Below are 23,684 nucleotides of genomic sequence, written 5' to 3'. Positions count from 1 at the left end.
GGCAGGAAACCTGGCTCATTATTTTTACATCATAGTGCTTGGCACATAGTAGTACTGAAACATTAGTTAAATAATTGGAAAGGGGAAAAAAATTCTACACCCAAGGAGCTATGCAACAATGTGAAACACTTTACAGAGAGAAAGAATAGACTCTGTGAACCCAATATGGGAACTCTAACACCAAAGGGGCAAACAAATTCCTATCCATGCAAGATACATTGCAGGTGATGACTGTAGAAACAGTCAACAAGCATGTTACTTCAAGAAACAAAGCAGTAAAGTTGGGAGAAGAAATTAAGTCTCAAAGTAACTGCCACCCTCTCATTTCTGCTGGATCAGAAAGGTCTGTCCTTTGAATCAGGAAACCAAGACAGCTGTCTTGGGCCCTATGCTTGTTAGGGATTCCAAGGAACACTAGACCTTACTCTCCTATTCTGAAGATCGTTACATTTCCCTATCAAAATATGGGTCTTGAACAATATTCTAAGGGGCCTATGAAAAGTACTGACAGTGTGGCCTCATTTCAAGTGCAATTTATCTTGGAGAGCCCTGACAGATTGAGTTTGCCTTCCTTATCTATCCTCCATCCTTCTGCGTTTTAATTGTGAGAAAAGGGATGATGTAACTAGAAGTCTAGAATATACACTTGTGACTTTGGCATTCTGAAAATGAAATTACAAAACCCAGGGACACAAGTAGTATTTCATATTTTTCCTAGAAAAGAAGAATTTGTCTGCACGTATAAAGTGTTGCTTTCCATGACCAAAACATGATCAGATAGTCAGCTACTAGGAGGAGACGTCTAAGAACTGTTCAAATTGCTGAAGTCTCATAGGACTTCAGTCTTACTTCTGAGCAAATTAATATTAGGAAAAAAGTACCATTTCCCACCCCAGTGTCATTTTTTTCTGCATTTTCAGTCCTCACCAAAAAGCTCTCTCATTCATGAACTACTGTAATGCTACCATTACCCAAAAAGTTCCAATGCATCAGAAAGCCTTTTATTACTTTGGAAAATGAGGAAATAACAAGAATTACATCTTGGGATGTACATATGACAAACACTAACTGTTGGAATGTAGAAGGGAAAGAAACCCACAAATAATCTGAACAAAGAAAATTAATTTTCCTCCCATATAAGAAACAAATTTTAAAAACTGATCCAGAAAAGGATGGTCAGTCATGAGAAGTCTAGAAGCTATGTAATTTAGAATTTTGTGATGGTAGTAAAACATACCTGTGATAGTATGTGAAGACGAGACTAAACTCAAACTCTAAGTTCATATAAAGATTAAATGAAAGAGACTATGTAAAATGCTTAACACCAAATCAGGAATACAGTAAACACTGAAACAAAGGTAGAGGTCTATTACTAAAATGTGGAACAATGGAGTAAACTACCTTACCACGGTAAGTTACTAACAATTTCTATTAGTGGAAGCAAAAGCAAAAACTATTCAGTGATAGTGGGGATTAGAGTAGTAAAGGCAGTTAACTCTTCCAAATATAAGATTCTAGAATTTTTATCCTAATACACCCAATTCTAAGACTCTAGAATCCTATCTTCCAAATAGCCAAAATTATGCTGTCATAAATTAATCCCTATTTCAGAACCAAACCTGTTCATTCGTTTACAGTAAGGACTTCGTGGGCCTCCAGGAGATAATCGGTATCTTGGTCTTGCAGGAGAAGCTGGGCCACTATAAAATATATTGGGCTTTCTCTGGTGACGAGGTTCTTAAGGGAAAAAAAAAAGTTAGATGCATATGACATATAAGTATGTATGAAGATAATTTTGCTCTTCATATAAATACTTACAAAGGTGCTGTATTGTATGAAAATACTAGTACAAATCTCCTCTAGAATATTTTACAGCTCATGTTTGAAATCATTCATGTCTGCAGGGTTGCTGTTGAAAACATGTATAGTACAGACACCAACCAACCAAAACATATACTGGCACAAACAGCCATTATGATCGTACTGATGCATAACAGCTGATTATCAGCCCTGCATGTAAATGCTCTTAAGTATTGAGACACAACTTTAACAAAAATCAAAAGCAGTCCTAGTTATACAAACTGACAAAATAAATTAAGTAGAAATGCTGTGAAATCTAAAATAAAGAGACTTGAAATTTCAAAACAGCCCAATTATTTGCTTTGGTAAAGGCTAAAATTTAACTCTGAAAGAACTGACTTCTTGCACATTTAGGATAGGTTAAGAAGACAACAGTCATGAGTATTACACAAAATAAAGACATGAAAAATAATAACAGAGGAAGGACAGTAAAATCAAAGGAAATATAGTTATATAGTCTCCTAGGAAAAAAAAAAATCCAGCCCTTACTTTCCAATGGAGCCTGGTAGTAAACAGTAGCTTTTCTCTGTCTAAGATAATATCGTTTCTGATTATCTTCTTCTCCATCTTCTTCCTCATCATCGTCTTCGTCATCTTCACCATCGTCTTCATCTTCACCATCATCTTCATCTTCTTGGTCCTCACCCTCTTCGGATGATTCTACAATTTGAACAAACATTTACTTTCAGGATACTCACCAAAATGTTAATGATTTTTAATATAGGGGAATTAAGAAAGAAAGAGACCCTCTTTTTAAAATTATTTACTTCTAGATTGTTCAGAAAGAATGTAATTCTTTTACAACAGTAAATATTTTTGAAAATGGAAAGAAATTAAATGTAGTATTAAAAACATCTAGAAAAAGAAAAAAAAAGGAAGTAGAGAAACAAGTTTAAAGGCTACTGTCAGTAAGTACCAAACTAAATTTATGGTATTACTGTTAACTTCATTAACATAGGTGACTACACTTAAGCTTCCAAATTAATGTAACATGTTGACAAATTTGAGTATCTCCTCACCTAGCTTTTGCCTTTTAAACTTAAATTTTACAATCCAACCCGCCCTTCTGACTCTCACTGAATTACACGAGGGCATAACTCAAATAATCTACTTATGATAATGTAAAACACCAAACATTTAAATTGCATTTGAAAAAACTGGTTTTCACTCAAGAAAAATCCTAATAAAATACAGTAATAAGTCCTAAATAAATAAAACAGCAAAACTTAACTTTAATCACTTTCTAAAGTTAAAACAGGTAGAGAGATATGTATCTGTAGATGTATTACACAAGCAAACCAGTTTTATTTCCTTTAGAATTGATTTCAAGTGACAAAATATACTATCTTATACTTCCCTGACAAATATACTATAATATACTTCCCTGACAAAATATATTATCCTTTTAAGCTCTCCCCGCCTCACTTTTTTCTTTCAAATTATGACCAAATTCTGATCTCCCACAAACTACAAGTGTCACAACTACTGAATAAAAAGGCTATGTCCTACTAAATAAAAGTACTGAAATTCAAACCCAGAAGATAGAACAAGAGAAAAGACTAACCCACACTGCCTTCTTGATTGTCAGTTGTTTCTTCATCTGTTCTTTGAATACTTTTTTGTTTTCCTCTTGTGTACATATTAAGATTCCCCTAAAAACGTTTAAATAAAAGCCATTCACATTTAGTACACTCATTTTAAAAACTCAGTAGGAATTTTGCTTCACTCTTGCTCAAAATGAATATTTATAGCTATAAACTCTTACAATTGCAGCAATAACCAATGACAGATCAAACAAATGCGGAATAAAATGATGACCAATTTAACCAAAAATAGGCAGGTACTATAGAAAAGAGGTTAAACTGAAGATTATTAAATGAACCCCTTGCTGGAAGAATATATTTACTTCTTCTGTTTCATTGAACACTCCCAAGTCTTCCAGCTCTCTCATTCGCCGTCTACGCATCTTTTTCATGTCATCCATTTTTTGAAGTACAGCTTCAGCAGTGCTTAAAAAAAAATTGATATCAATATAAGGTAAAACTGTAAAATAGGACATTTTTAGAAACTTAATTTTCTTTCTATTCTATTATCTGAGTGCTGAGATTTTTAAATATCTCTATTTCTTGATTTACTTGTATCAAAATATTTTTAAAATTTCCTCAAAGAATTTAAATATGTATATGCAATTATTACAAAGTCCTTTAATAATAATCATTCTCCTTTATTCTTTACACAAACTATATGCATTAAGTATTTGCTGGGTTGAAATTTATGATCTCTCCCCAACAAAAGTTTTGCCAGCTAAATCTTGATCTAAATAAATCTTACTTACTTTGTTATAAGTTTGTCGAATAGCACCGACTGATTCACACTACTGTAACGACTTCTAATCCTACAACTGCGGCGAACTTCAACATCACCATTCTCTTCCCGCAAGTGTTCTGCAGTCTGAACGATGTTTCTAGCCCTCAATGAGTGAGTAACTGGAATCACTTTGTCTTCATAGATGTTTACATAAAAAAATGGAAAGATTTGAAATAACAGCATTTATAAAACAATTCTAAAATGAACTGAATAGCGATACTTCCACGTAACAAATTTAACCTTTCTTAAAAATATTAGAGAACAAAAATAATTTAACCTTTCTTAAAAATATTAGAAAAATACGCTTACAACACACACCTAACATATGATCTAGTCATTCCCCTCTCAAGAGAAAAGGAAAGATTATATAATACAAAGACCTGTACACAAATGTTCAAAGCAGTTTTGTAATAGCCCCAAACTGGAAACAACACAAACATCAATCAAAAGATGAGTAAATTGTGGGAAACAACCTAAGTGTCTGTCAATGGATGAGTGGATAAAGAAGATATGGAATACACTAAGTCCTCACTTAATGCTGTCCACAGGTTCTGTGACTTTAAGTGAAATGACATACAATGAAATCAATTTTACAATAGGCTAATTGATATAATCAAGAGTTAAATTCCTACAATATCTCATCGATGTTATAATGAAATAACGTTTGAACAAAAGGACATTATTCAAGGACCATCTGTAAACACTCAATGGAATATTATGAGAAAGAAGGACATCCTGTTTTTTTGCAATAACACGGATGGATCTTGAGGGCATTATGTTAAGTAAAATAAGTCAGACAGAGAAAGAGAAATATTGTATACTATCATTTCTATGTGGAATCTAAATAAGCTGAACTCATAGGAATAGAGATTGGAATGGTGGTTGCCAGAGGCTAAGGGGTGCAGGGATACGGGGAGATGTTGGTCAAAGAGTATATGTTTTCAGCTATGAGTTTAAGTTCTGGGGATCTACAGCATAGCAATTATAGTTAATAATATTATATATTTGTGCATTGCTAAGAGGATCTTAAATGTTCTCACCACAAAAAAGAATAACTATACATGACGCAGGTGTGTTATGTTAGTAATCATTTCCCAATATATGTGTATGAAATTAACTCTGTACACCTTAAATTTATACAATGTTTTATGTCAATTATATCACAATAAAACTGGCAGAATAGGGAGCAAGAAATTGTGGCATATGCATATAACAAAATACTACGCAGAAACAAAAAATGAAATGGATGATTGAAAGTAATTATGCTACATGAAAGAAGCCAGGCCCCCCCCCAAAAAAATGCATACTGTATAATTCCACTCATATAAAACTGTAGAAAATGCAAACTAGTTGATAATGACAGATCGGTGGTTTCTCAGGATTTTGGAGGGGTAGAGGGCATGGAAAGGAGCTGAGGGAGCCAGGAGGGGCCTGAGGAAATTTTGGGGGTGTGACGGTTATCTTCAGTACCTTATTGTAGTAATAGTTTCACGGCATAGACATGTCAAAACCAAATGAACTGTACACTTTAAACATGGGCAGTTTATTATATGTACCTCAATAAACCTGTAAACAAAATATTAATTACATTTTTTAAAAATTTGAAATGCCTTTAACCTTACCTTCTTTACACTCTTCTTTTTTTTTAGCAGCCTGCTGTCTGGCCAATTGCCTATATGAAAAAAAAAAATTAAATAACTGACATAATTTTAACTCCTGTATTTCATAAAACTACAAACTAGGGCAAAAAAAATAAATAGCTTGGAGAGTAAATACAGCTACATAAAAACATAAAAAACACTGAAAATCCTGTTTGTGAAATTCATTGATATATGTATTAATTCTTAGCTAAACAAAATTAATCAAAATATCTTACTTAAAACAAATGAAAGCCTTAGCTTAGAACTAAGCATTGAGCAAAAACAAGACAAAGTGTCTTGTCCCACAGGTAGACAGTGGTCCCAGGTCCTGGAGGAAGTTATAAACAGCACGAGTGTCCCTTAGTGACATGCTAGTTTCCTTCTAAGAACATTTGCTGGCTATAGTCTTTCCATGACCTTGCATTATCATTCACATGTAGAAACAGTCCCATTTGTGAATCAGACATCTCACCCATAAATTGGCAGACAGAATGTACTGAATTGGAAAGAACACTTTCCAAAACTTAAAAAAACGTACCCTCTCTTCATTAAAAAAACGTATCTCCCGAATCCACTGAGCTAACAAAACAGTGTGTCTCATTGATTGATTTTTAGGGACTCGATTTTCCATACTTGTATAGGCTACATCTACTAATCAATCTACGCATCAAGTTATTTGGAAGTGGGCTGGCTGCACATGTGGAATTTCAAATGTGACACTTTAAAATGATTCATCTTATCCAGAAGAATTAATTCATGTATCCTCATAGTCACCATTGATTCCTTATCTCTGTTGGAACACAGGTAAGAACTAAGAACAAAATACAAACCTTTGAGCAATCCACCGACAGGTCAAGACCTAGTTTGTTGAAAGGCTCATAGACTTTTCCCATAAAGGAAGCTCTCCCGCTTTTATACTTTTATAAACACTTTTATAAACCAGCCCCCTATTAGATGGTAGAGACACAAGGGGGTGTTTTCCTTTTCTTTTTGCCTGTAGGGGGAGGGAGCACATTTCCCCCTACAGGGGTTGGTAAACTGGTGCTTAAACATAATTAGATAGTAAATATTTTAGACTTGTGTGCCATACAGTCTCTGTCACAACTACTCATACAACAACTCCAACATTGAAGCGGGAAAGCAGCCATAGACAGAATGAATGGGTATGGCTGTATTCCAATGAAACGATTTACAAAAACAGGTGCCTGGAGTTTTTGTCAACTCCTGTGAATCTGATGAAAACTATACATCTTTTCTCCCTAGAAAACTGCATATACACATACAAGTGTAAACATTACTTTAGAGGTTTCATGTGCCCCCTAAAAACTGTAACAACTAGACCCTAGTTAAGAACTCAAGGACCAAAGAAATAGAGATCCTATCCTCAAGGTACAGTTATGCAAATCTTCTCTGTTATTCTAACAGTGCCAATTTAATTGTAAACACCAATGTAGGGCCTTAAATTTTATAGCTAGTTTCTATAGGTAGCAATTTGGATGATCCAGAATGTTTTCTTTAGATCATGAAGTAAATCTTAAAATTCTCATGGAGAATTCATGGACCACTCGCCCTACCCCAAGAAGGCTTCCAGTTTCAGAAATACTACTGGGGTAGCTCAAATTGTATTTCATTGATTCTAAAAGTTGTGCATTTCCCATCTCCCCCCCTATTTTAGCATCTCTGAAATTAGGATGTATCTTACAATTAATTACACGTCACAGTTTTAACTTTCAGTGTTCTTTTTTCTTTTTTACTGTTTTATAAAATAATGTTGTGTGTTCCAGTTGCTGCTATCTTGGACTCCATGAAGTACAGTAGCAAACACTCCATAAATAATGGATGAAATAAAATGCCAATTAAAAAATATTTAACAAAAGACTAAATAACTGAAAAAATAATAGTAACAAAAAACAGACTTAAAAGGGCACAACCTCACTTATCTGGAAAACCTGCTACACAAAATAAGAATCAAAATTCTATTTAAGAGTGGGAGGGTTTTAGTCTTCTAAGTCATTGTGAATCATTTCTTTATAAGGATTAATGTAAAAACAATTATTTTATCCAACAAATTTTATTCTAATTGTCACTTCCCCCACTTATGTTAGGCCCACCAAACTGGGGGGGAAAGCAAAGTTTTTAGCCAGTTAAAGCCAGATTTAAATCTACCCTACACCAAACAAACCCAAGTTCCATGAACTACCTAACTGATTGAAAGCAATCGTTTGAATATTAAAACGGAATTCACGCCACCCACCTCAGCGTTCTTGAGAAACAAAATTTAAATTTGTAAAAAGCATCTAGTCCCATTAGACAAGTTTAAAAAAAAAAGAAATCATCTGACTCTGTGAAGACTGCTTTAGAAGCACAACACACTAAAATTCACAAATGACTCAGAACTGATGAAAAACTCGATAGCAAGCAATCAAAAATATAACTATTTTGAGCTTTGTATAAACCATGAAGCAGAACCAATCACAAACAAGTCAACCAACGTTTTCAGTTGCACTCACACATATCACAAATCTTTGAACACGATAATAAAAACAAACCTGTGTACACATTAAATTTTTAATTCAATAATCATTTGTGGCAATTTCATTTCAAATAAATTGCATTTTACAACTCTGGAATCTTAATGACTAATCAAGAACACACTTAAAAATTAAATGCAAATCCTAAATTGTTACTTTAAAACTATTTTCGGTTGGCATTTGGCCATCTTGCATTACCTTGTAAAATGCCTGCCATTAGCATGTTTCTCCGTTATTTCCATATTCTTATCAAAACTAGAATCTGAAGAATTCTGGGCATTTTTTCTCAAAGTCCTTAAAGCATGTTTCCGGTGGTAGGTTTCAACTTCCTAAGGAAAATTAAGAAAGCCATCTAAGTTTTTCAGTCAAAATCCCCAAGTTAAACATCTCCTAATAGTTTTCTCTAATTATGAGTTTGTAACAGAATCATTTTGCATCTCCCCAAGAAACTACAATATTTAATATCTTAAAAAAATAATAACCATTTTACAATAAATATCAGCAACGTCTATGAAACGGCTAATATAAAATTTATTGAGGTTTATAGTTCTATTTCATAACAAGTAGGCAGTCTAGAGAGAAAAGTTTTCCACCACTGGAAAAGAAGTTATAATGGTTCATAACAGTAAGTACTCCTTTATTTTAAGGCTACAGAAATTAGAAAGATACACACACACACACACACACACACGCACAGAGACCACTGTCTGCCATGTAACCACTAGCAGAAATCTTTAACTGGACCATCAGAATTATAATTTTGGGATGGATGACAAAAAGGAGTTATTATCTATTTCACCCAGGTAATGCAACAACTAAATGTAAAAACTGTGTAGGTACATTAATCGGCTGTCAAAACCATAGAGCTCTATGTAACTTTATTTCTGCACCACAGATACAGTTCGTGGGCTCCTTTGAGCTACAGAGGTGCTGTCCTAAATTTTTCAAAAGTTCATACACACCTCTCTGAAATCCTATAAAGGATACTTTTACTTTAGAAGAGAAAGCAAAAGTACCTAACAACTAACTCTGTAATTCTGTTTTAGTACTACAAAAATTGGTAATTTTAGAAAAACAGGCAGTGTTTAAAAAAAATAAAACTAATGCCCCCAACCCTCCCACTCCAGGCTGGCTTTACCCGGTTATTTCATTTTGTTTTATCAGGATCTTTTGCCATTTAATTTTGTCTTGGGCAGAATATTCGGTTCACAAGTAAAATAAATATATACATACCACAGGATTTGTGTAGGTACTTCATAAAATATTAAATGATGTGTATGATTTGTTACCATATTTATCAGTGTACTTACATTTAAGAATGTTTGGGAAAAACACACCGAAACTTTAGGTAGGTGTATTATTTTTAAAACAAACACCTATATCTTAGATGGGTGTAGTGTAACCTCAATTTCCATATGTACTTTTTCTTAAAACCGATCTGCCTGAGAAAGCACCTTAAAATAAGGCATCTTCTGTCATTTACCTTTCTCCCGTTTTACAAAAGCAAGTCCCATCTCTCACTCTTGAATCTTACTATTGTAGACTGCCTCAAGTCATTAAAAAGCCAAACAAAGCCAAACAAAGAAACACACTAGTGTAGGTGTTAAGAAATTGAATGACTATGCGAGGCAACAAATCTTTACCTTTAAGTGGTTTCCAATTCTTCTAAACAAAATTGAAAGGAGACTTAATTAAGCTAAAAGACCGTTAAAAAATTTTTTTGACAAATGATGTTTGGCATATAAGCCAGAAAAACTGAATGGAACTGCTAAACAAAACTCCTTTCATTACTATCTACTTACTTATATGAACAATGTTTCCCAGTGCTTAAAATTATAAAAACAACGTAACTGATACCAAATACTGTCTTCAGCAATAAGATTCATCCACAGATACATTAACTAATTAGGAGAGTAGGGGAACTTCACACACAAGAAATCCCAATGAGATATTACTTCCTATGTTTAATCATTTAAATCAAAATAGATGTTTCTGTTGCTTTGATCAATTGAATATTAATAATTATGATAATACACAAAAACTATTATCTTGGAGCCCTGTGATCACAGAAAAGTAGAAAATAATTTCAAATTTTGTTATACAAGTATGACAGGATAATAATTAATGACTTTAAAGCGTAAAAATATATAAGATAAAATGCTGCAGGTTAAGTGGATTGGAAATGCAAATGAAAAAGAGGAAAAAAAGAATCAAGGTAAAATTTTTGTCTCCTAAGTTTGTTCAGGTAGTTTTTTAATGTTCTAAAGCACATATCAAATAACTACCGTTTTTAAATTCCAGTGGATACTTGTAAAAGTCTGATGTAATAGTGTTATTTTTTTAATGTCAACATTAAAAGATGACAGAAATGATCTCCTTTATAACTATTTAAACCAATGGGGTTGGGGGAACCTTAGGCAGCAGCTTGAAAATGTACAAAAATATAGAGCTATAAGAAATTTAGGAACTCTCAGAAGAGTTTTTGTGAAGTAAGCATATTTTTTTTGATGACAGTATTTGTCTAGGAGCGTCATATAAGAGGAAACATACAATATTTGTCCTTTTATGGAGCCTCTATGTTTCCTCTTACGGGAGGCTCCTAGACTCATCAAATTCAGAGACAGAAAGTAGAACGGTGGTTGCCAGAAGCTGGAAGGAGGGAAGAATGGGGAGTTCGTGTTTAATGGGTACAGAGTTTCAGTTTTGGAAGGTGAAAATATTCTGGAGATGGACAGTGGTGATAGTTGCAGAACAATGTGAATGTACCTAATGCTATAGAGCTGTACACTAAAAATGGTTAAAATGATAAATTTTATGTTATCTATACTTTATTACAATATAAAAGAAAATAAATGTCACCATATTCCTGGGGATAATAAAAAAGGTTTATATAGGCAAAAAGAAAGGAGGGGGGTCGTAAATACTGAGAAAAAAGATTCCTTGAGAAATTTGGAAGATTTAATCTAATAAGTGGTACAAATGAATCTTTGATTTGCATAGTGAGTGGCTTAGTTCATCCTCCCTAAATACGCATTAGGCATGAAGAAAGTCTCTTCTTAACAGTGTGGAGAAAAAAAACAAAACAGATTTTTGGGGAGTCACCTACATACAGGTAGCTACTGGGAAATTTTAAAATATCAATAACTTTCAAAAATATTTCTTATAAAAGACATTATGCTAAGTGAAATAAGCATTCAAAGATAACCACTTTTAACATTTTGGCGCACAAACCATTCTTTTCCCATGCAAACATATTCACAGGATTTTTAAATTGGGATACGACTGATGTGTTGCAACATTTTTCTAGTAATACAAACATTTCCCCGTGCCATGAAATATTCTAAAAATCTTTTTAAATGAACGAGTAGTATTCCAGCTATTACATGAATCTATTTAACAAATTGCTTAATGTATCACACATTTATTATTAGGTTATCTGCAATTTTTTTTCTGTGTGTCATAAATACCTCTAGATCAATTACCTTATGTACATCTGATTTCCTAAGGAAACCAGCACAGTTATTAAATCAAAGTCATTTTAATATACCTAATTCAAATAATTCCAAGAGGTAAGCTCAATGCCAAATCACAACAGTAATTAACACTGGATCACAGATATGGGGACTTTCACTTTCTAGTTTTTACATTCATTTTCACAACATGTATCACCAGAAAAAAATTTCCTAAGTGAAAAACGAAGAGAAAACATACTTAATCTGAAAACTAAACCTGGAGATGATATGTCTTCATTTAGTCCTTGGCTAAAATCTACTTAAATATTGAGAGCACTGGTAGTTCTTTAAAAGGTTTAAAGGAGGAAAAATATATTGTTAGATTTTGAGTCTGTTATAATCTTGCAGAATCTGTAAATTAGTATGGAGAGCATGCAACAAAAATTTTCCCCCAAAGTAGACACAATTGTATAATAGAAATATTCTAATACGTTTTTCCCCCACAGAAGACCAAGCTTATTAAAGCTTTAAATTTTTAACAAAAAATACGTATGGGGGTCAGCTGGTTGAGTTATTTCAAGTATCAATTCAACAAATGAGGTTTAAATGGGATTTTTCAAATCAGTTATAATACTGACATAAATTGTATTCCTCCAGACTTAGGGCTCCTGGAAAGCTTGAATAGCAGCATAGACTAATGCACCACGGTACACGTTACACATGTATAGTTGTGATATCCCCCTTAGAATCATCTTTCAACAAAGGTGTGGTCAATTCCTCACCATCCACTTATTATTCCACAAGCTTCAACAATTTGGCTTCTACATCTACAGCCCTTTCAGTAGATCTAAAACTATCTCTCAATAGCTAAATCCAATGGCCTCTGCTCTACCTCACTGACTTCTATGGAGTTGATCACTCCCTTCTTTAAATGCTTTGATCCTTTGGTTCACGTGATACTTTTTTACATAATTAATCCTCTTCTCACCCTTAAAATACAGCCATTGCTCCAGATCTTCCAAAATACTTTTGTGTTTTGCTATGTTTTCTATTCACCTTCAAGGATTCAACTATCACCTCTACACAGGTGACCACTCCCAAAGATAGATAACTTTCAGCACCCTCTGACACATTCCCTATGGTCTACTGCTCACCTCTTTAGCTGGAAACAATGCAGCTTTCCCTCCCTGTATTGGAATAACTCTTAGACCCTTGCATTATTATTTGGCATTTTTCTTTCAGTTTCTTTTAGTAACATCTTAATTTAGGCTCTAGTTTTCTCTGCTTTGGTCTATTGTGATAATAGAATACTGATTAAGAGCCCAAACTAAGATAGATTACTTAGGATGGATTCTTGACATATCACTTAGGAGCTGTATAATCTTGCCCAAGTTACATAAGGTTTCTGTACCTTATCTACATGTCTGCAATGAGGATAATAACAAGTTACTTTATAGGGCAATATGTATGTGTGTATTTGGTACCTTGCCTGGCACATAGCAAATGCTATATAATTAATATTATAATCTTAACTGGTCTTCCAAACTCCAGATTTGTTGACTACAATCCATTTTCTAAACGTTAGCTCATCAGATCCCTGTTCTGAAAGCTGCAATTTCTAACCTAAAATCAAAGGCCAGTCATAGTTCCAAGTGTACCCTCTCGAATGCAGACCAGCCGTGTCACCCAACTCCAGGTAGCAACATTCATTGCCATATGTCAAACTTCCTCTATCCAGGCTTTGTAACATTTCAGTTTTCATTTTTCTGTGTTGTATTATACTTCAAGTTTTAAAAAATTTCCCATATGGTGTACACATCATTGTCAAGTTGGAATATCCTTCCAGACTTTTAAACATACAATTTTTTAAAAAACCACAAAAATAATACCTTTTACGTACTATAGCATGTTTTAGTTTACCTACCGTAATATACGGAATAAAAATGTACGTAAACACAACCCAAAAGTAATATACAATCATCACCAGAAAACCTCCTTACTATCCATCCTTAAGTGAGTCTTCAGCATGAGAAACAACACTACAGTAAATGTGACGAATCAAAGAGCCTCAGACCTGTGAAAGCACAGAAATACACAATGGCTAGTTTGACTGAAGTAAAAAGAAACCACAGAAAATGCATACAAACTCATAAATTTGGTAGGATGTAAATTAAAGTTAAAGAAAAAAAAGAAAAGAAAAACAAATTTAAAAACAACAACAAAAAATTCAGAGAATCCATACAAGTGTGGGGGGGGTGAATCCTCATGCGCAGCTTAATGAGACCATATTCAAAATGCCGAAGTAGAATGTGATGAATAAATAGGTGACTATAAGTACCTTCAGAACTTGAAGATAAGGTCAGCCTCTGAGACCAGATGAAGAAAAATCCAAGTTAATGAGTTAGTATGAATAAATTTAACCATCTTTAAAAGTATCCTACTCTAAGAAATGCTGTCAATTAGTACCTTGTTTCCCCAAAAACAAGACCTAGCTGGACCATCAGCTCTAATGCGTCTTTTGGAACTAAAATTAATATAAGACCGGGTCTTATGTAATATAGTATAATATAAGACCCAGTCTTATATTACAGTAAAATAAAATTGGGTCTTATATTAATTTTTGCTCCAAGACACATTAGAGCTGATTGTCTGGCTAGGTCTTATTTTTGGGGAAACATGGTATGTAGCTGAGGAGACTAGGAAATAAAATCAGATCCAAATATAGTCAGTCCTATGATTATGAAAAACATGACTGATGTAAAAAGCAAGTTATAATTGAAGCAAATGTATTGAATATAAAGCTCCAAATTAGAAGATATTCCAATCACAAAGGTATGTTTCATATTTGGTGTTGGTGGGCTTTGTCAGCATAAATACAATACCTCTCAGGATAATCCATTTCTTTTGATCCAATCCCATGCTCACTAAGTAACCCTCTGATTACAATTTGGTCTAGAGGATTTATAGAAGACAGGAATACTACCTATGTCTCAAAAAGGTATAATGCCTACTGGAAATCCAGGCCTGGAAAAAAATATCCTGTCTACCCTATAACATTCAGCCGAGTGCTAACTACTCAACCACACGCTACTGATATGGCATGTACAGCAACTCTGTATATATGTTGCTGTGTTAGGTCTCCTTTGCTAGACTAAGTTCCATTAGAGCAAGGACAATCAACAAAACATATCATGCACCTGCTACATTCTAGGTTCTATTCTGGGTGCTAGGTATGCACTGATGAATAAAAGGTCAAAATCTAACTCCCTATGGAGTTAAATTCTGATTTGGAGCGAGACAAAAATATTTAAAAAGTAGGAAATTATAGAGTATTTAGATGGTGATAAGTGCTGGGGGAACATAAAGCAGGGTAAAGGGGCATGTCAAGGAGTGGTTTGTAATTATAGAGTGGTAAGGGTAAGCATCATTGAAGAAGTGAAATTTTACTAGACTTGAAAAAGAGATTCCTAGGTTCTCCTAGGTAGAACTCAGTTCGATTGCTTACTCTAAAGGCGAATTTACTATAAAAGCAAATTGTTTCAGTCTGTGCCTCAGTTCTCTCACCTACAAAACAAAGACAAGCCATACACTTCGTAAGGTTATAAGAATTGAGTTAATATTTGTAAAAATCTTGGAATACATTAAGCACTATGAGTTCTGAGATTTTGGGTTTTTTTCTTTTTTTTTTTTTAATTAAAAAAAATGTGAAAGGTAGAAAGGAACGGGTCATGCAGATACCCAGGGGAGGAGAATTCCCAACAGAGGGTACAGCAAGTACAAAGGCCCTGGTATTCAAGGAGCAGCGAGGCCAGCGTGGCTGGAATAGACTGAGTTTTGCAAAAGGGAGAAGGGGGCAAAGGGAGGTAGGGTTGCCACCAAACTTTTAAACCTTTCCCCTTTGATAGGGATTTTTGAACAGGGGCGTGCTTAACTGTTTTGACTTTTAACAAGATCATTCTGTAAGCTATATTGAGAACTGAATGCTAAGAGAGGGGATTATTACATATATAATGGTGGAAAACAGCCAGGGCCAGTCAAAAATCTCTTTTAACAATCCAGGCAATAATGGCTTGAACCAGCATGGCAACCATGGAGGGGCTGAGAAGTGGTCAGATTCTGAACATATTTTGAAAGCAGAGCCAACGGAATTTGCTACTGTGAAATGAGAGAGGAGTCAAAGGTGACTAAGGGTTTCGACCTGAGGAACTAGAGAGACAAAGTGACCATTAACTAAAATTATGGTCTTACTAGCTGACAATGACTGCGTCCTAGTAATAGCTACAGTATAGGGCAGCTGTTCAGGTAAGCTCCTTAGGTGCACGATCACATTTGATTCTCACCACCCCTGGGGTGAGTGTCCCCGCTTTTAACCAGGATGGAAAACTTGTGTGTACTGGTAAGCTGACATGCAAAACTAACAGCTGTTTCAAGTACCTGTGTTATTACTTAACCAGTATTTCAACACATCATTACAGTCACAGAATCAAGCCCCGTCCTGACCACACTAAACATTGAATCCATATTTCCTGAAGGAATCAGCTTTTCCGAAAATAGGTTAATACATCAAGTGACCGGAGCTCGGGGCAGAAGTGTCTGGCCTCCCCACACCACTACCGACTTCTGAAGGATTGAGAAACATCCTGAGAGCCGGGAAATTGTTTTTTACAATCCAGAGTCCCCGTTTCAGGGACCCAACAGGCTCTTTCGCTGCCCTCCGGAGGGGAACAAGCAGCGTGGGGGCATCTAAAGAAACTGACAACTCATTTCCCGGAGCGACCACTCGCTCAACTAAGTGTTGTCACTTTCCTCCAGCACACAGGCCTCTCTTGGGCTTCCCTTCGGACTCCCCGTCCCTAACCTCCTCGCTGGTGCTGTCCCCCCACGTCGCCCCGGCTCCCACCCGTGCCTACCCTCTCTCACACACAACGAGACACCTTGGTGCTGCCTTCATTTGCCCAGTGTCGCTTTCTCCACTTCTCCAACCTTCTGTGAACGCTGTCCCCTCCACCTGCGCTTCCTTCAACAGCCACGGCGGAGACGCACTCCTTCCCAGGGCTCCCGGCCCCGGCCCCGCGGACACTTCCCCGCCGGACGCCGCTCCTCTGCAGCCCGCTGCCACGGAAAGGTTGGGGAGGACGCGAAGCCACGTCCCCGCCGCAGACCTACCCCTGCCTGGTTACCTGCCTGAGCCCGCTTCTTCACCTGGGAAACAAGTGACACCGCGCACTGGCACGGCGCCGCCTGCCACAGGGCTCGCGCGACGGGGGTGCACACGAAATGCTGGTCTCCAACCCTCCCGATTATGCAACCCGGGGTTTCTTCACTGCGCTGCGATGACGGCACCTCCCGAGCGCGTCGGTGGCGGGCCGGGAACCCGGAGGGCAAGGTCCCCCCCGCGGCGATAGCCTAACACCCGGACGACGCCCGCTCCGTGGGAACGGCCTCCGGTGGCCGCGACGCCGCGGCGGGAGCCCGGCGAGGGCGGCGTGCGGGCGGGGGTGGGGCGGTCCCCACGCCGGGGCTCGCCCCTCGAGCTCACTTCAGCGCCGGGAGCCGCGGCTTCCCCCCGTGGGAACGCCCTCTTCCAGCCGCTGCGACCTCGTCACCCGACCCGCACCCCTCGGGGCTCGGATCCCGGGAAGCCTTCCATTTTACCCGTCCGCCAGCACACTGCTCCCCGCCCCCGCCCCCAACTGTCACCCCGGCCGCGCCATCCACCCTGGTCGGGCCCCACCCGGGGAGCGGGCCGCGAGCGGTGCCGCAGGCCCGGCCCCAGGGGCCCGCCCCGGCCCGGGACTCACGCCGGCGGCGGCCGCGGTGACGGCAGCCTGCTCAGCCGCGCGGGCCGAGCGGAGCCGCCTCCGGCCGAGCTGCTCCAAGCTGAGGAACTCGCGGGACAGGTCCAGGGAGCTCGAGGCCGGGGTGGCCGAGGGGCTGTGCAGCTCCAGGCTGCTGCGGAGCACCACCATCTTCCCGGGCCGCCGGGCCCCGCGTCCGCGGCGGGAGACGGGTCCGGGCGCCGCGCCGCACACGCTCAGCCGCTTCCGCGCTCCGAATTCTGGCGCCACAAGCTCCGCGCCGGCGGGCCCCGCGCGCGCGCCCGGAATCCATCCGCCGCCGGGCCCGCCCACACCGCCCCCGACGGCCGCGGGCCCGAGACTTCCTTGCCATCGCTGGGGCGAAGGACCTCGGGCCGCACCTGGGAACCCGCACCCACAGTGTGGAGGCCCCGAGCGGGCGGCGGCGGGCGCACGCCGACTTCTTGGGCTTATGTAGTTCCGGCTGCGCTGCGCGGAGGGAGACGGAGGGTAGTGGCGCGAAGTCGCGTTTGGAATTTTGGCGCGTGGCTGTCAGAGGGGGGAAGGGAGGCTCCCGCCCGCTCTGATTGGCGGCTCTGCCCCGCCCCGACACCTGCCTCCCGCTTCCCCCAGGGCGAGATGCTGGTGCTGGATGCTGAGTCCCACTGCAGAGGGCGAGAGCCATTGGCCTTTGTCGGGGTTTGACTTTAATCCTGAAGAGCCTCTGGCTGGTTGCTTCACCAAAACAAGTTCAAAAGGAAACAGCAGGGGAGTTAGAAGCGAGTCGGTGGAGCGCTGGAATTAGTGCAGGTATTGTAGCCAACGCTGCCAAATGTCCCACGTGGACAATCTTGAGCAAGTTATTCACCTCTCCGGGTCTTAATTTCCTCGTCTTTAAATGAATTATAATAATAATAATACCTGAAGGTCTAAGATATTCTACCCTTAGAACCGTGTTGCCCTTAGAAATGTTTGCTGTTATAGAATGACAGGAAGTGGCTTCTGCAAGATAACAGTAGTTACTCAACTACTTTGAGATAGGTAACATGCTGAATGATCGGAATGTGCAAGTCCTAGTGAAACAGAAACCAAAGCTATTTATTGATTTGGGTAACTACGTTTCTTTAATTTAACACTTATTAAATATTGATAAATCATCTATTATATGCCGGGTACTATTCTAAGCACAGTGGATGCAGCAGTGAACAAAAAGCAAAAAGGCTCTCATGGAACTTAAATTCTGGTTGGAGGAGAAAGACTAAATATGTCTGTTTAAAGGTGGTAATTGTTACAGAGAAATGTAAAGTAGGGGAAGGGAAGTATGCAATTTTAAACAGAGTGATTAGGGAAGCTCTTGCTCAGAAGTATAAGCAAAGGCCTAAAGGAGGTTAGGTATATTTGGGAGAAGAGAATTGCCTGCAGAGGAAAGGGCAGAACAGCGAGTACAATGAATTCAAAGAGCAAAGGGCCGCCAGTAGCAAATCCAGCAGAGTTGTGGGCCTCAGCTGTAAGGTTTTGGGTGTTTTTTTTTTTTAAACTTTTTATTTTGAGATGAAAAGACATCACAGGATTTTGAACAGAGTGACTTATTCTGACTTTTTGAAAGAATCCTTCTGGCTGCTGCATGTTGAATGAAATATTTGGGACACACTTATATTTAAAAAAATTGTTTATATGAACTAGTTTAATGGGGTGTCCAGTATTTTTATTTGCTATATCTGGCAAATAAATAGGAGGTCACTGAAATTATCCAGACAAAAGATGACGGTGACACAGACCAGTGTGACAGCATGCACATAATGAGAAATGGTCAAGTTATGGGTATATTTGGAAGAAAGAGCCAACTGAGTTTGCTGATTAATTGAACTGAGGCATCAGAGAAAGAGAAGAGTCAAGGATGATTCCAATGTTTGGTTTTTTGTTTGAGCTAATGAAAAGATGAAGCTGTACTTAGATGGAGAAGGCGGTGGCTAAAGCAAATTTGGAGGGATTATCAAGAATTCCTTTTGATGCACATTGAAGATACAGAAGTTATATATTCTGCACTCAAAAAAAGTTTTCAAAAATGTGTGCATCATGATATCTACCACAGCATTATGTATGTCAAAAAAAAGGAGAACAATTTGAATGTCCTCCAGCGGTGCCTCTCTTAAGAAAAATGTTATACGGCCATTACAAGTTATGATGTAACTGTGTTAATTATATGGAAAGTTTTAATTATATGGAAAACTATATGTGCACAATGCATTGTAACTTAAGAAACTACAGAGAAATAGGTATCCTAGTTCCATTTTTGTTTTGAAAAAAGAGTGTATGTGTACGCTTGTATTGAGAAAAACTCTGTAAGAAACTACAACAAAATGTGAATGGTTAATTTCTGGATGGTTGTGTATATTTATTATGGTTGTGTAGTTTGTACTTTTCTCAATTTTTCTGATTTTTTTTTGCATTGAGTATATATTAATTTTACACTAGAAACAAGCTTTAAAGTGATTGTTTGTCCAATATAAACAAAACAGGAAAGAACATTATTTAAAGTAGCACAGTCTACCCTTCTGATATGTTCACTTTTCATAAAAGAGGAGATTTGACACACTGAGACACACAAAGAAGGTGATATGAAGAGGAGGCAAAAATTGGAGTGATGCTTCAATAAGCCAAGGAACACCATGGACAGCCCCCAACCACCAGAAGCTGGGAGAGAGGTATGGAATAGGTAGGTTCTCGCACACAGCCTCCAGAAGGAACCAATCCTGGTGACACCTTGATCTCAGACTTCTGGCCTGCTGTACTGTGAGAGAATAATTTTTTAAAGCCACCTAGCTTGTGGTAATTCATTACAGCAGCCTTAGGAAACATAGAGTTGGTCTGGAATTGGTCTTTAGCAGGTGATACTCCTTTCCTTTCCCAAAGTCTTAGCTACTGTAGATTGGAGTGACTTGAGTTAGGAAAAAGAAGGGGCAGTGGAAACTGAGGTTCTTACCCCAAATCCCTGGCTGCTTAAAGAGAGTCGAGTGTTTTTTTACTTCAAGTGTGACAAAAAAAGAAGGCTGAGGTAAGGGCTAATCATAATTCCATTACCTCATTTGAGATGAGGTCACAGGTGAGTCCCTGTCTGGTTTTTGGTAGCAAAGTTAGAAACTAAAAATCAGTTTGCATAGGTGCTTCAGAATGTTGTAAATCTGACCTTACTTAAATTTGATACCTAATCTCATTGATTTTCCACATAAGAGAGAGAACCATTCATCAATCACATGGAGGCGGGGAGGGTCATAGTTGACATTTGCTATTTTTTAGCGATTCTACATTGAAACAAACACCTCTCCTATCTGAGAGATTTTCTCTTTGAGGGGTTTTGAGTTAGACAGAGTCCTTCCTCCTTCAATACAAATCCTATAGGGACAGATACTTCATTTTCCTGTTAACTTAGTAACTAGGACTCAGGCGTGAGTTCTCAGCTCAGTCAGTGGACTACTGCCATGTCAGATAGTCATCGCCTCTGGAAGGAGTGACCCAAAGATGCAGGGGCAGAGATTATTCATGGTGGCAGTAGCAGAGGGCACAGAGACGGATAGCATCCTAATCAGCTGATTCTTGGGTTCTTGGTGCATTGTATCAGCAGGACTGGGCTGTGCTTCTTTCCTTCCAAGACCCACACAACCTCCCTCCTCCCCACCCTTCCAGTAAACTTTATTTCCTGTTTAACTTAGCCAGAGATGGTTTCTGTCCTTTGCAAACAAGAGGTTGCAAGCCTGGTATAGAGGCGTGAGGTCAGAAAGGGGAGTTTTACCAGTGGTTTCCTAGAATGGACACTGCCCAAAGGAATGTTGGGAGGCCAGGTGAGACAGACACCCCTTTCAGATTTGGGGGATGGAGGGTTGGGAGAGAGGGTATGTAGGCACAGAAAATGAGAGGGGAAGATATGTCATAATTTTATTATGTGCTTTTCAGACTTTCCTGCTTTATCAGCCTTCCCTAATACCACACGCATGGGCTGGTCCATGCAGAGGGCTCTGGGAGTACTGCCTCCCTCCTACCCCATTCTAAGTAAGATGAGTAATAATTGTATTGTGTTCCAACCCAGCCCAATACCCCTTTCCCAATGATGAGGTGCACTCCACCCAGAGCTCCCATAGTACATTGCTGCCATAGCACTTAGTGCTTTATACTGAAATTATCCCGTTTAATACAGGTAAGTAGTAATCAAATAAATGCAAATTAAAATAACAATGGGAATGACAGTTTTCTGACATTATATATATATATATATATATATATATATATATACATATAAAACCATAGTATTCGATGTGATGCTGAGGTATAGGCCCATTTCTTAAAAGCAATATAGCAACATGAATCAAGAGACCTGGAAAATATTTAAAACCTTTGGGTCAGGAATTCCACTTCTAGCACTCCATCCTAACATAAGAAGCAGTCATGGACCAAGATTTATGTATAAAGATGATGACTGCAGCTTTATTTACAATGCTAGGATCTGAAAACAAACTACTGTACAATAGTAGGGGAAAAGTTAAGTGAGCAACAGTTTGTCCACACAGCTCTTTATATTTTTTCTTTTTTTTCTTATTGGGGAATATTGGGGAACAGTGTGTTTCTCCAGGACCCATCAGCTCCAAGTCGTTTTCAATCTGGTGGAGGGTGCAGCTCACGGGTCCATGTGGGAATCGAACCGGCGACTTTGGTGTTACGAGCACTGTGCACTAACCAACTTGAACCAATTGGCTGCCCCCACAGCTCTTTATGTTAATGTTGCTGTAAGAAAAAGTTTTTATTCTTAAAAATGAGAAAAATTCCAGCAGTACAGAAATGTACAAAATAAAAGTACAAGTCACTCTGTGTGATTGCTATGAGGAAAAAGTTTTCTTTCCACTGGGATTGCCACGCCTGGAAAATATGAATATGGGGCTGCCAGCGGCCATCCTCCCACAAGCAAGAAGTGAAGTGACCTGAGAATGAAGCCAAACACTGAGGAGCAGACTGAGACAGGAAGAAAGAAGGCCTGGGAGGTGAGTTCTGCTCCTGATCCCTTGAGACCCTGGTTGCTGCAGCTCATCCTTGACGGTGAGAGCTACTTTAGTGTCCTGTTAAATGAGCTAATAAATAGCCTTTCTGCCCTGACTTTTAACTGAACAAGTAACGAGTCATGACTAATAAAACTGGGCCAGCTGCTTTGCTGGAACCAAATTTTATTGTTAGTGCTATAATCCTATTCTAACGATCAATTAATTCTTCCAACAACTTCAAGTGAGGTCCATTTGGCATGAAATGGACTTTGGTAAACCGCTAAAGGCCCCTAAATAATCACCTTTCTTCATGGTCACAATAGGCATCAAGCTCACCAGCGTCTAGTGTTTGAAACACATATTGTTTCCTTTTACGTGACTCATGACAGCAAGTATTCATATTTAGTCTCAGGTCACATCCTCCAACGTATTTTCTCAAAGATCCGTAAGAAAGGCTTTGGTCATACTCTAAAGCACTTGCAGATGCTGGGATATAATTATCTGGATCTGAAGTTTTTTTTAAACCCATTTAAGGCAACTTAGTGCTTCCTATCACTGTACTTATCCTGACTTTAATTTCCTTTTACTGCTATTTTCCATATTCTTTACAGCTTGAGGTCCATCGTCTTTGATAGAGCAAATTAGTCACTGGCTATTTGTTTTCTTTCAGTTGTTTTATCACACATCATATCATATGATCCCAAGCAATGGGATTATCTCTTCCTTTTTCTTGTAGTTCTTAATATTTAGTATTACAAATTCCCCCCCCCCAATAAAAAAATAAAACCTCTGTTAGTAAGCCTGTGTATTATGTTCTGTAGACTTCCTGATACTCCTCTTTCATACCTGTGGGCATTTTTCATATTTTCCTTTATGTGTCCCTCCTCCAAACCCTTGCCCTTTAACATCTTGATTTCATTGGGTATTGGTTTCTTGGAGTGCATCTCTTGTTTCTTCCTCATTGGAGTCTGTAGGTTAGAATCTGGTTCTAAGCGCCTCTACTCCTCTG

General features: G+C 38.4%; 1 protein-coding gene across 4 annotated transcripts in view; it reads right to left on the bottom strand.

The window, feature by feature from the left end:
* ATAD2 (ATPase family AAA domain containing 2) overlaps positions 1-17,946 on the bottom strand; it is a 56,495-nt gene extending 38,549 nt beyond the window's left edge. For 3 of the 4 annotated variants that reach the window (XM_081070935.1, XM_081070937.1, XM_081070936.1), the window contains exons 1-8: positions 17,652-17,946; positions 8,597-8,727; positions 5,850-5,899; positions 4,196-4,361; positions 3,767-3,869; positions 3,425-3,512; positions 2,350-2,520; positions 1,620-1,737 (exon numbers count right to left, since the gene is read on the bottom strand). In XM_081070935.1, coding sequence (XP_080927061.1) covers positions 1,620-1,737; positions 2,350-2,520; positions 3,425-3,512; positions 3,767-3,869; positions 4,196-4,361; positions 5,850-5,899; positions 8,597-8,727; positions 17,652-17,819 — 995 coding nt within the window. In that variant the 5' untranslated portion in view covers positions 17,820-17,946. Of the gene's footprint in view, positions 1-1,619; positions 1,738-2,349; positions 2,521-3,424; positions 3,513-3,766; positions 3,870-4,195; positions 4,362-5,849; positions 5,900-8,596; positions 8,728-17,034; positions 17,321-17,651 lie in introns of those variants that run through there. The other variant, XM_081070938.1, reaches the window with a different exon arrangement.
* Between the last annotated feature and the right edge of the window lie 5,738 nt (positions 17,947-23,684).

This window comes from Rhinolophus hipposideros, assembly GCF_964194185.1.
Source record: "Rhinolophus hipposideros genome assembly, chromosome: 13".
Lineage (NCBI taxonomy): Eukaryota > Metazoa > Chordata > Mammalia > Chiroptera > Rhinolophidae > Rhinolophus > Rhinolophus hipposideros.
Note: the sequence above shows the minus strand (reverse complement) of the source record. Positions and strands in the feature narration are given on the sequence as shown.